At 37.5% G+C, this 12,637-nt stretch overlaps 1 protein-coding gene across 1 annotated transcript; it reads left to right on the forward strand.

Moving 5' to 3' along the window:
* Window positions 1-4,373: 4,373 nt before the first annotated feature.
* Window positions 4,374-11,010, forward strand: AMBN (ameloblastin). Its single transcript, XM_045506197.2, has 7 exons — window positions 4,374-4,986; window positions 6,437-6,673; window positions 7,586-7,624; window positions 7,890-7,952; window positions 8,050-8,094; window positions 8,511-8,555; window positions 10,480-11,010. The coding sequence occupies exons 1-7, from the start codon at window positions 4,816-4,818 to the stop codon at window positions 11,008-11,010; spliced, it is 1,131 nt and encodes a 376-aa protein (XP_045362153.2). The 5' UTR covers window positions 4,374-4,815.
* Window positions 11,011-12,637: the final 1,627 nt, after the last annotated feature.

Raw genomic sequence — 12,637 nt, forward strand, 5'->3', positions numbered from 1 at the left:
GTGGTACCTCTGTAAAAAAATCAGAGTACTTAGAAAAATTTTAATTGCTTGTCAATTTATTCCAAAAACTAGTAAGTAAAAATCAGCTGTTTAGCAACATTTAGTTGGTTTTTTGTTTTTGATTTTGTTTTGAACCTAGTCATTTTGGAAGAGTAGAGACTTGGCTCAGGAAAATATTGTCTTTTAACCATTCTGAAGTAAAAATTCCTCTGATTTAATTCTCCAATCCAACTCTGTTTCAGATACCACTTTTCAAAATGAAGGACATGATACTGATCCTGTGCCTCCTGAAAATGAGTTCTGCAGTGCCGGTAAGTCAGTGTTCTAGAGGGTGCCCTCGGAGAAATATTGCCCAGACATCAAACTGAAGGACACAGCTGAGTGTCCATACATGATTCATCTGGATTAATCCAGTGGTGTCTTCCTTCTGAGTTAAAAGTCACAGTTGCCAAGATGTCAGCCCTGACCATCCAAAAGCAATAAGTTAAATATATAATTTTCCTATTCAAAAAGATACTTTAAATATTCCAAAGACAACTTCTAAGTCTTATTCCATTCAGAGGTAAAAGATGTATGTGTTTTCCAACAATGCCACAGCACAAATTTATTATCAACTACCTGCTACCATTATGAAATCAAAACAGAAAGAGGAAATTTCTCCAAAAAAGTAAAGTACATTTTCTTCTTCATTTTCAAAAGAACAATATTAGCCAAATTACTATGATTACAAAACTGAGCTAAGTGATTCTATTTGAAGCTAGTAATTAACCAACGAATTTGCCTGATGGGGAGAAATTATGTGACTGAGAGTGAAGTTTCTTAAATCAGAATATGTCATGGCAGTGGCGCTAACTGTATGTTACAGTCCCATCTCTGGTCTACTCTATCACCTATTGAGGTGATTGCATACAAGCACAATCCTTTGAGCACTGAACTACTACAGCCAGTAGCATGTGATTCTGTTTACAGGAAGACTTTATTCAGCCACTATATGCTTTTGGCAAATATTGACTGAGTACCTGTCATGTATCCAGAAACATGCTGGCACTGGAGACAAGACAATCAATGTGACATGGTCTCTTATCTTCAGGAGCTCATAGGTGGCCTCAAATGAACTTCAAAAGATTTAAGTACCTTAAGACAAAGGATTAGCTATTTGGGTTTCTTAAAATGTTTTAAAAGGGGGGAAGAAAACTGACTATGAGGATGAAAACCCTGCATTCTACAGATAAAAAGAGTTTCTATTCCATTATTCAACATGACTTGTAAATGAAAAAAAAATTGAACCTGCCACCTGAGCTTACCTTTGTATGATATTGACATTGGAGTCCCCTCAACCATCCACCATCAGTCTAACACCTTGACATTCTTGGAACCTATAATGACCCACACCTGTGTCAGTCAGTTCCACTCTGAGGAAGAGGATAGTTGCTTAGGACTGCCAAATGTCTGCCAAATCAGATTTCTCCTTTCACTTCCTCATGGGAAAGGTATCCTCTGTCTACATACATTCATGTAAATATTGTTCATTAATTCATGACTTGGATCAAATAAAAAGCAAAGTGCACGTTTGTCTTGTAGTTGAATCTGTCCAGATTACCTTATTATGCACTGGCCAATAGAAGGAAAGAAGGGTCTACTCTCATATTCCCTTAAATTCTGAACAATTTGCTCATTACACACACACACACACACATACACACACCCCTCTCACTCTTTTTGTCTACACAGCTAACCTTTTTCTCTATTTGGAGTATTTGCTACACATTTATAACTTCCTTCCCTTTATCTATTTGCAAAACTGAATTACTTGGTGAAATTTGCACTACGACTCAGAGGACAGGATTTTACCTATATAAAAAGTAGGAGGTGGAGGCAGATAATGTATTCTCAGGAAAATATTTCTAAACATCTTGCTCACGAGGGTAAAATAATCCAAATATATTTAGTGGAGACTCTATACATATTTGTGGTTTAAAAGAAGGAAGAAAGGCATTAAAATTCCTTGACCCTAGATAGTAAGAATATCCAAAGAACCAAAAACCGTCAAAATCTAATTCACTCTGTTACTCTTCTCTTCCATTCTCCAGTTTTTTCCCCATTTTTATTCACGCATATTAATAAGCCTTGGCTTAGAAAAGAAAATATCTTACACTTTAAAAGCCTAGATGTAAATGTAGCTATCTTTTTCACAACTTTTAAGTGAATACATTAAGTATAATAGTACTTGGTGCTAGAATGTCTTTTATTTAAGAAAAAATACTTTTTTGATATGATCCGAAAAATATAAACACAGATCAACAGGTTTACACATAAACTAATCTCTCACTAAAGATGATGGAGGATTTGTTAAAAGTCCTGTGAATGCGAGGCAAGTTAGGTTTTGTACGTGGTTTTGCCAAATGCCATGATCCCATCCCACATTCCACAAACCAGAGTTCGTAGGTTTGTCAAACACACAAGAAAATTGAGCTCAAGTTTGTTTCCTCTGCTTTTCTATGTGATAATATTTAAGTTTAGTTGTTAGTTTTCTATTTTGTTGCTTTATTCCACTTTTCATCTGTTTTTAATGTTACTTTCAAACCAACTCAAATTTTGCTTTTTAAGCAACATAGCATTAGGATGTAGACAAAGGATAAAGGATTCACGTGGGAGCAAAATTATTCAATGTTATGTTAGTATCGCAAACAACTTAAGTTCTTCATTCTATCCAAAAGCTCAAGTCATTTGGGTAATAAACCAACATTAGCTTGCCCTTATGTACTGGTGTTGCTTTCTGTTTTCACTGTGAAAGGGAGTTTCTGACCAAAGAACACAAAATTATTCTTATTTCCATTCAGGCGTTTCCTCAGCAACCTGGGACACCAGGCATGGCTAGTTTGAGCCTTGAGGTATGTATTTTCAGAGTATCTACATACAATCTCTACATTGGTATGTTCCTGATACGAGAAAAATACATGGATTGTTTTTCAGTTTTCCTAGCCAGAAGTCAGTGGCTGTCCTCCTTCCTGTAAAGCTCTAGGGAAGTTTATGACATTTATTAGAGCCTCATCTTATAATTTTACTGCAATGTTAAACTTTCAGGTGTTTTAGTCTTTAGAACATCATCTGTATGTAAATCAAAACAATACTAATATTTAATGCCTAGTAATAGTGTACATACATTAAAAACACATTGTTCTGAAGTCACAAATGGTTTACACTTAGTTTCTTTTCCTGCTGGTATATGATAAAGTTGTCATGAGGAAAATTTATCTTAAGAAAATGTAATTGTTTATGAGGACTGTAAATAGCACTGACATTGTACTATGCTACCTCCTGTACAGCTGCTGTTTCTCTTATTGCAGTTCTTATAACTAACACACACTTTGTTTAGAAAATCCCAGCAAAATAGAAATGTTTGACTTTATCAGTAGAAAATATAAACATTTATGAATAGAAAAGTAATTTTGAGATTAGAAATTTTTCACAAAGCCTTGCAGATTTACCTATATCATGACAATCTGAGGGCAATCGATACTTGTATGTGCGAGCTGCTTATTTCACATGGAAGCTAATTTCACTGAGTTTTTTTTTTTCTTACTTTCTAGCTCAAACTCAACTCAAAGCACTCTAAAACTCTTCCTAGGAAGAGTGAAAGTGACTTTCTGTTGAATTGGCAGCATTCTTGGCCATCTATCCAGATACTTACCATTTTCCTCAGTGCTTTTTATATTTATTATTTTGAGGGCCTTTTTCATTTGGGAAGGAGGCAGAGTTGATTTGTTCTGATTTATTTTGGTTTGTTTGCTTGTTCTTTTCAAATTCCTCTTCGGGCTGGATTGGTAAAAGGCAAAGGAAGTTATATGAGGGGAAAAAAGAGTCAATAAGACAATGTCCTTGTGATTACATTGATATTTCAGCTGAATTAGCTATTTTCCCATGTTTCAATATGACTCCCACTTAAATGATATTTTCTCTCTTTTAATTAATGATTAAAAAGTGAGCTCACTATTTTAATAGCAATGGTGACAACAATGGCAGAACCACACTTAACATTTCCACTTTCAGCGATGAGTTGTGTCTCTTATTATTTTATTTATATTGACCCCAAACTTTCTGCTAATACTACCATATGTTGAGAAATCAATTGTGTCATACAAAAAAGGAACATATGTGGCAAACACTAACCCACTTTTTTTTCTTCATAGACAATGAGACAGCTGGGAAGTTTGCAGGGATTAAACTTGCTTTCTCAGGTAACGTTGTTTTCACATGTTTCTTATTGCAAATATTCATGATGGTGGCGATAGTGATAGCAGCAGCATTGTAATTCATACAATTTGTTTGTGAACAAACAATATCCTAAAAACTAAAAGAGCAAATAAGTTTGTATTTGTTTTCTGAGGGGGAGGTAATTAGGCTTCTTCACTGATTTCCACTTGGAAGTGGTACTGGGGATTGAACCCAGGACCTCTTAGGGGCTGAGCATGCACTCTACCACTTGAGCTGTACCCTTCCCCCTAAAAGAGCAAACAAGTAATTGAGGTAACCTAAAACAAAATAAGGCCCTGGGGTGGGATGGCAGGAGAAAATAAAAATAATGTTGTATTTTCTTTAGTAAGAAAAAAATTCTTTCTTGCATTATCAACTTTATTATACAGTCCACAATATGAATGTTTAAAAAACTAAATCTCAAACAAGTTTATGGGAATACTGCAAACTGGCTCAGAATGGAAAGCAAGTCTGTTGGAAGACTTAACCTATCCACATTAAATTAATCAATATCACTCTTACTTTTGCTATTTCTACATCTCCTGTGGATTTTTTTAGAAAATGGAAACCAAGTTTAAGACAACTGAAATATACGCATATTTTTTTTCTCCGTATCTTCAGTATTCAAGATTTGGCTTTGGGAAATCATTTAATTCTTTGTGGATGCATGGTCTCCTCCCACCACACTCCTCTTTCCCATGGATGAGACCAAGGGAACATGAAACTCAACAGGTAAGTTAATTGCATCAATGTGTCTGAAACCTCAAGCTTTAAACTATTCCCCTATTTGCCTTCTCTAAGCTATCATATATTAACCACAGACAGGTAAGAGTAATGAATGAAAAATCATCCAAATAACAATAAATCAAAACCTACAACTGTTTTTAGTACTTAGAAAAATTTAAATAAAATTGTCCAAATTTTCAACCCATTTGTATACTTATTTCCAATAGGAAGATATGACCTCAAAAATATAAGACACTTATGCTAAATAATAACAATAGATAAACTATCCTCAAAATGAAAGCAGGCTATATCCTGGAAAATTCTGATTTTAGTCAAGATTCCTTAAATAATTACTCAAAGACATTTAAAATGATGCCAATATCCTAGTTGAAATATTAAGAACCCTATAGCAATTAATAAATACATCAATCATTTAACCATTATTTATTAGGTGCGTAATAAATATATAAACCAAACTGTAGATTGGGAGTGAAAGTGAAGGCATTTAAGAATGTCTCCAAGGCAGGCTTACAAAATCCCACATCTGATTAGAGGATAAGACAACATATTACAGGGTGCTAAGTAGTGAGGTATAAGTAATGAATCGGGTATAAGTTAATGAAAGCCCAGAAGTTTAGAGATGGGCAGTGGTTGAAGAGGTGAAGCAGAGCCAGATTGTTGTGAGGTTTCTGAGCCACTCTGAGGAGCTTGCAACTAATTTAAAAATAATAGGGAGCCATTCACAATAGGTAATTTCAAAGAGGAGCAACAAAACATGATTGTTTTAACAGGAACTTTTGATTCCAGATGCTCTTCCAAACCAAGCAGCATTACTCACCAAGCCACATTTAGTGGGACAGTAAATTATGTTAATAGTGAAGGTTTCTCCACTTGATTGCTTCCAAAAGGAATACACGAAGCAGGAATTTGATTGGTATTTTATTTAATTACGTTTTCTCCTTTCATCAACTCAAAAAATATATGTATTATCTATCATGTGCCAAGCACTTAATAGGGGCTATGTTAAGTCCTGGGGCTATAAAAATAAATAAGGCATATTATTCTCTCTCAGTTGAGTGAGTGACAAAGATTTATAACAAATAATTGTAATCCAGTGAGAAAGTGGTAAAATAGAGATACATAGAGATAGCTATGGGAATCCAGAGAAGGAAACGATTCATTCTACTTGGAAGTTCCCAGAGCTTCCCATCATCATGAGCAGTGGTAGTCAGTCCCAAAGGGAGTAGGAAGTGGAGGAGGCAGACACCCACCAGACCACCCCAAATAACACTGACTTTAAATGAATCAGTGCTTCCTGTGTAACACAGCTTCAAGACAAGTCCATTAGACTCTCTTCCAAGTAGAAAGCTCCCCAGGCCCTTTTGCTTTAGAAATTCTAGACATCACAGTTCAGTGAGCCATGGCTTCCTGACGCTCCTTTCAAATTTCTCTGCAGTATGAATATTCTTTGCCTGTGCATCCCCCACCTCTCCCATCGCAGCCATCCCTGCAGCCTCAACAGCCAGGACAGAAACCTTTCCTCCAGCCCACTGTTGTAACCGCCATCCAGAACTCAGTCCAGAAGGGACTACCTCAGCCTCCGGTTTACCAGGGACATCCACCCTTGCAGCAAGTAGAGGGGCCAATGGTGCAAGAGCAGGTGGCACCATCAGAAAAGCCACCAACGGCCGAGGTAATTCCTTTCTCTGAAGTCAGATCAGGATCATCTACTAACTTAATGAAAGAAAACCAATTGGCAGCGCACATTTAAATAATCAGAGTTTGGGGCATAATGCACAAAAATACAAACATGTTTTTAAGCAGTTGACGTATCTGGGAGTAGAACATAAATACACATCCCTGTCCTTTGCCATCTGAAATGGGGCATGGATTCTTAAAGATCCTGTTCCTGCAAAACTGGTTTCTCAGTTGCAAAAGATAAAAGAGGAAGCTTTCAGAGGAAATAGGACAGCCCAGAGAACTTCAGGCTTCATCTCATCAGGCTGTTTTTCAGTGTTGGGCAGACTGACAAGAGTGATTGATCCCTCAGCACTGCAAACAGTATTACTGCATTATTATTTCTCTATCTGGTAGTAAAGAAGGCAATCAAGCAAAAGTATCTTGTAATAATATAAAGAAAAGAGCAATGGACAGAAAAGGAAGGTACTATGAAACTAGTATGTTGCAGGCATTTAACATTCCGCCGTATCATCCTAACTCCAACTCTATGAAGAGAGATATCATCCTTTTTTTAAAAGAAAAGACAGATTTTGAGAGACTATAATATGTCCCCCATATTACACAAAAATTAAGTGGCAGAGCCAGAATTCAAACCAACCTGGCATGCTCTGATTCCAAAATTCATTGCTTTCTACTCTGCAAGATAAAGCAAACTCGTGACAGACATGCCCTATCTCCCTGCCATGCATGTGAGTCATGTCAGTAAAGGGCAATTGTAATCTCTTAGGTTGTACTCTCCAAGACTAAATGAAAGTGAAAATAGGGAAACTCATTTTAAACTATCATAATTGTAAATAAGAGTGTTTTTCAATTCATTTTGCCTATTTTGATTGTTGAGTAATTTTAATATTTATCTGTAATGCAGCTACCAGGAATGGATTTTGCTGATCCACAAGATCTACCAGTAAGTACAAATCTCAGTAAGACACTTCCTTGGGAAATACATCTCTATACTTTGAGAAAGAAGAGTAAAACTTTTTAATTGTCCCACTTATCTGTGAGTATGAAATATAGTGGGTTCCTTTGTTTACTTAAATATTAAACACTTGTTTATCATAGTATTCCATCTGGAAATGTGCTTCATATAACTCTCAGAAATAGTTGTAATGGGAGGTTTGCCCGTGTTATAGCAAATATGAATTACTTATTCTGTTTTCTACCGCTTAAAGATGTTGGTTCCAATAGCCCGTTTGCTATCTCGGGGACCAATGCCACAAAATAAACCATCTCCAGTAAGTTTGTTTTAATACCACTTCTCTGTTTGTAATTTAATTTAAAGTTTTTCTCTTGGGAAATGCATTTTGTGGTGATTTTTGTATTTATATTTAGCTTTATCCAGGAATGTTTTACTTGTCCTATGGAGCAAATCAATTGGTAAGTCTATATCCTATAAAAGGTATCATTTTCAAATAAATGCTATCTTAAGAGATAAAATTATAAGATCCAGTCCTCACATAACAGATTCCATATTCTCTGAATGCCTAAGTTTGCAACTGAAATGCCAAAGAGGCACACTTCCTAGTTGGATAATTCTGGCCAGACACATACACACACACACACACACACACACAGTAGCATTAAAGAAAAAGTAAATTTTCTATCTGAATTATCCAAATTGGCTACATTTCTTTAATAAAGACTCATCTGTCCATTTTATCCTGCCTCTGGACACAGCCTTTATATTAAGGATTAAGGAAAGACTAGATGACTTGTAACTTTGTCTTGAGTTGCTACAAGATGATAAAGAGTCAGCTGGTTCATAATATGATGCAGTGTTTCTTTTTAAACAGAGTGCTCCTGCCAGACTTGGCATCTTGAGCTCAGAAGAAATGGCGGTAAGTAATGTCTTCCGACTCTTCTTAAAGTAGTGGCCAAGGGAAAAATCACAGATGACTGGCAGCAAGAGGCACTGGCCATGAATGTGGCTGAATATACAGTATAGGGACTCAGGTTGTTCTACGCCAAAACCAAAAGCTTGATTCTGAAGCAGCACGCCAAGATTTCATCATACTTCCCATGTAGGTGTTTCTGAGTGATGACCATTCTTGCACATAGGATTTTGCCCCATTTCTTGAATACGAGTAGAGGAGAAACACCTCTTGAAAAGCCACCATTATTGAACAAACGCTTCAAACCAAAAAAAGATACACGTGGTTCATAGAGTTCCGGTTCCTTCTCAGACCATTTCACCCCTCAAAACAACAAATTCAACAAAACTGCAAATCACTTAGGCCTCAAAATTGAGAAATCAAAAAGAAAAAAAAATTAACCAAGTTTAAAATTTGATTATTATAAAATTCAAAGTAGATTAATAAGTTAGTTCAAGTATATTCCTATTCTGTTATCATTATCCATGCATATTATAACTTTAAAATTTGAGCTCAATAGACTCACACAACTGGACTTTTTCCCTCAGAAATTTCTACATGTGACATCTGTTAGAGCACAAAGCAAAACAAAACCAGACCATACTGAATTAACAAATCATTAGCAACTACAGATCCTATCAAATAAATAAATACACATAAATATGCTATCACTGAAATAAAACTTGAATCTCAGCATTATTGAGTGCCTTCTGTGAGTGAGACAAATAAAAAAGATCCTATGGAGGCAAGATAAATAAGGTAAGGTTCCTGATCTCAGAGAGTTCACAGTTTAATCAATGGGGAAAATAGATACAATGGCAGATAATGTGAAAATCATGTGACAATGATAATAAGAGCTATAAGAGAGGGAAAGGAGAGAGGCAGCTAGCCCAGCCCAGGGGTTTACAGTGCCATCCCTGGATGATGAGAAAAGCTAAGAGTAGAGAGCCAGGAGAAGGAAAGAGGAAAGAGTACTGACTCTGTATAACACCAACAGAACAGGCTGAAAATTCAAGCAAGTGTTAATGATCATCTTATAATTTTAATTAACTTATTTATATTATGCCTCTTTGTTAAAAGATTTTGCTGTAGCTTATGAAAAATACAATAAATATAACCAAAAAATTGAAGACAGAATTTAAAATGAGTCAAAAGTTTAAGGAAATAAGAATATAGATACCCAAGTTACAAGGCCCTGCATAATTGCTGTAAGTACCCCAAGATTTTGGTCCTGAAATTTTGGGCAACAAAAGAAAAAAAGGAATCATGGTCAGTTCTAGAATTTTATCTGTCCACAGGAAGAAAATATTTCAGTTCCTCCAAAGAAATCAAGTTTTATTCTTCTACGTGTTCTTCTGAAAGAAAGAAAGAAAGTGAGAGAGAGACAGAGAGGAAAGGAAGGAGGAAGGGAGGAAGGAAAAAAAGTAAGAAAATGAAAAAGAAAAAAAGTTTACGTGGGGCTCCATTCATCTGGGGGATACTGAGAAATGATATTGATACAAGGTCCTCTAAAACTTTGCTCAACAAATAAGAACGGATAAGTTTTTGTATGTTTTATGGTGGTATTGGTCATTTCAGCTGCTTATTGTTTTCTTAAAATTAAATTTGAACTACCTTTTGCCTGTAAGTTGGTTCTACCCTGTTTCCCTGCTTCTCTCCTTCCCACCCTTCAGCAGGCATTGAGAGGGTCTTCATCTCCCTTTCGAAGAAGTGAGTGCCCCGACCAAGAAAAGAAGTCAGTTTAGTGAGAAAATGCTTACATAAAACTGTCAGCCAACTCCCTGCTCCCTATAAGTTTTTTCCGGTTTCTCAGTGAATTTGACCAGGTATAATTGCATGCTATACTTAATGGTATGTGATAATGGTGTTTCTGGTAAATTGTTTTTTACAGGGAGGCAGAGGAGGCCCCATGGCTTATGGGTCCATGTTCCCAGGATTTGGAGGCATGAGGTCCAACCTTGGAGGGATGCCCACCAATCCAGCAATGGGAGGGGACTTTACACTGGAATTTGACTCCCCAGTCGCTGGAACCAAAGGCCCTGAGAAGGGAGAAGGAGGTGCACAAGGCTCCCCTGTGCCAGAGACCAACCCAGATGATCCAGAAAACCCAGCTCTCCTTTCAGAGGGAGCACCTGGTGCCCTCGGAGGGCTCCTTGCTAGTGCTAAGGACAATGTTCCCAACCTGGCAAGAATCAGGGGACCATTCAGGGTCACCCCAGCGGCTGCTGACCCACTGATGACCCCTGGATTAGCTGACGTTTATGAGACATACGGTGTTGATGAGACCACAACCATGGGTCTCCAGGAAGAGACAACTGTGGATTCCACGGCAACCCCAGATAGTCAACAGACATCGATGTCAGGAAACAAGGCCCAGCAGCCCCAGAATAAGTATGATGCGTGGCATTTTCAAGAGCCCTGAGAGCATTGAGTTATTGGCTACTTCCTGTATGCACAAGCTTCCCAGCTTTGTCCCCATAGTCTATCTTTTTGCGAAAACAGTTATTACCCTTCTGCAGCAAAGGCATTAAAAGCGCTAAGCATATATTAATAAACACAAGTGGCTAGAAATAGTGTAGGTCCCCTTCTTGCTTTTACTCTTTTATTGAAATAAAATATGTTGCCTGTCTCTGTGATTTAGAAATACAATTAATAACATCAGAGCAAGTCTAAGGGTCTCTGCATTTGAAAATCACTGTTTCTAGCTGTATTTGGCATTATAGAATTTCTCTTACTAGCATGACACTGTTATATCCAAGAAATGTGACACTGCTTTGGAAATTTTTCTCTAAGCAAAGGCACATGTTCTCAGAATTATGTTATTTCATTCAAGCATTATTAAACAGGGATTAGTGGATAATCTCTGACTGATATTATTGGGTATAGTATATTGGATTTAAAATTCTCATTTGTAGAGTATTTTATTTAATCTAGTAAAAACATCTAGCTTATTTTAAATAAAGAATTTTTCTCACTAAAGATCATCAGGAATTATATGCTTATTATTTACATATATTTAAATGATTAAGAAAAGCATGCTCATCCCCTGCCATTGCTACTCTTTATCCCATTTTATTCAACTCATTTTTCTTTCCTGAAAAGTTTATTGAGTATCGACTGACGTCCTAGGCACTGTGCTAGGGAACAGGGACACAGCCCCTACCCTCAGAGCTTACAATGGGGATGATTGACAAGTAGACCAACAACCACAATAATAAGAAAACAGCCACTGTAGGCCAAGCTCAAGTACTTTTCGTGTATTCAACAGCACTGTAAAACAGATGCTCCCAAACCACCAGCACAAGCGAAAAGTGCTATGACAAGGACAAGCACAGGGTGCCCCTGGAGCCACAGAAAAGAGGCACATAACCCAGCCTAAGACTAGGGCTACTGGAGGGGCAGAGAGGGACTTGTTTCTCAGAATGGAACTGAAAGCATCTGCAGAATGAGGCCTCCAAGAGGAAGAAGCACAAGAAAAGTCATGTGGGCACCATGTGAGAATTAGCTCATTTCTGTGAAGTATAATGTGAAAAAAGGAGACTCAGAAAATAATGGTTACTTGTCATCAAAACTAGGTATGTATCAGACAGAGCTATCTGCCTAAATTAAGAGGTTGCGAGGCCACATATGAAAAGTAGCCTCACTCCTAAAGAGTAGCCTCCCACTCACTCCACCTCCTCCCAAGCTGCCCAGCCCAGGTCTTAGACTCCATGGAACTCAGATTCCCCTATGCGGTCCCTGTGGAGAATTTGGAGATGCAACCAAGGAAAAGAGCCCTGAGATGCCTCCTGACCTGGGGCCCTTCAGTAGCCTTAACTGGACTGTGCAGTCACCTCTTACTGTCCCCCTCTCTTCAGGCAGAGCTCTGCTCACCCTCATTCAGTGGTCTAGAGCGGAAGGAGAGATGCAGGAGATTAAAATTCGGTTTGCCTCCCATAGTGACTCTGGCAAAGGTGCGAGGATAAGAAAATGACCTCCACAGTAGCCAGCCAGCAGATGCCCACTGAGACCCACCTTAGCATTCCAGACCATCTCCTAAAAAGCAATAT

The sequence above is a fragment of the Camelus bactrianus genome, chromosome 2 (assembly GCF_048773025.1).
Source record: "Camelus bactrianus isolate YW-2024 breed Bactrian camel chromosome 2, ASM4877302v1, whole genome shotgun sequence".
NCBI classification, from domain to species: Eukaryota; Metazoa; Chordata; class Mammalia; order Artiodactyla; family Camelidae; genus Camelus; species Camelus bactrianus.

Bases quoted from the DNA above. Each gene is read 5' to 3' on its own strand.
- AMBN (XM_045506197.2), top strand. From the start codon at position 4,816: ATGGAAACCAAGTTTAAGACAACTGAAATATACGCATATTTTTTTTCT. The intron at 4,987-6,436 runs GTAAGTTAATTG...ATTTCTCTGCAG, and splicing joins GGGAACATGAAACTCAACAG to TATGAATATTCTTTGCCTGT. The intron at 7,625-7,889 runs GTAAGTACAAAT...TACCGCTTAAAG, and splicing joins CTGATCCACAAGATCTACCA to ATGTTGGTTCCAATAGCCCG.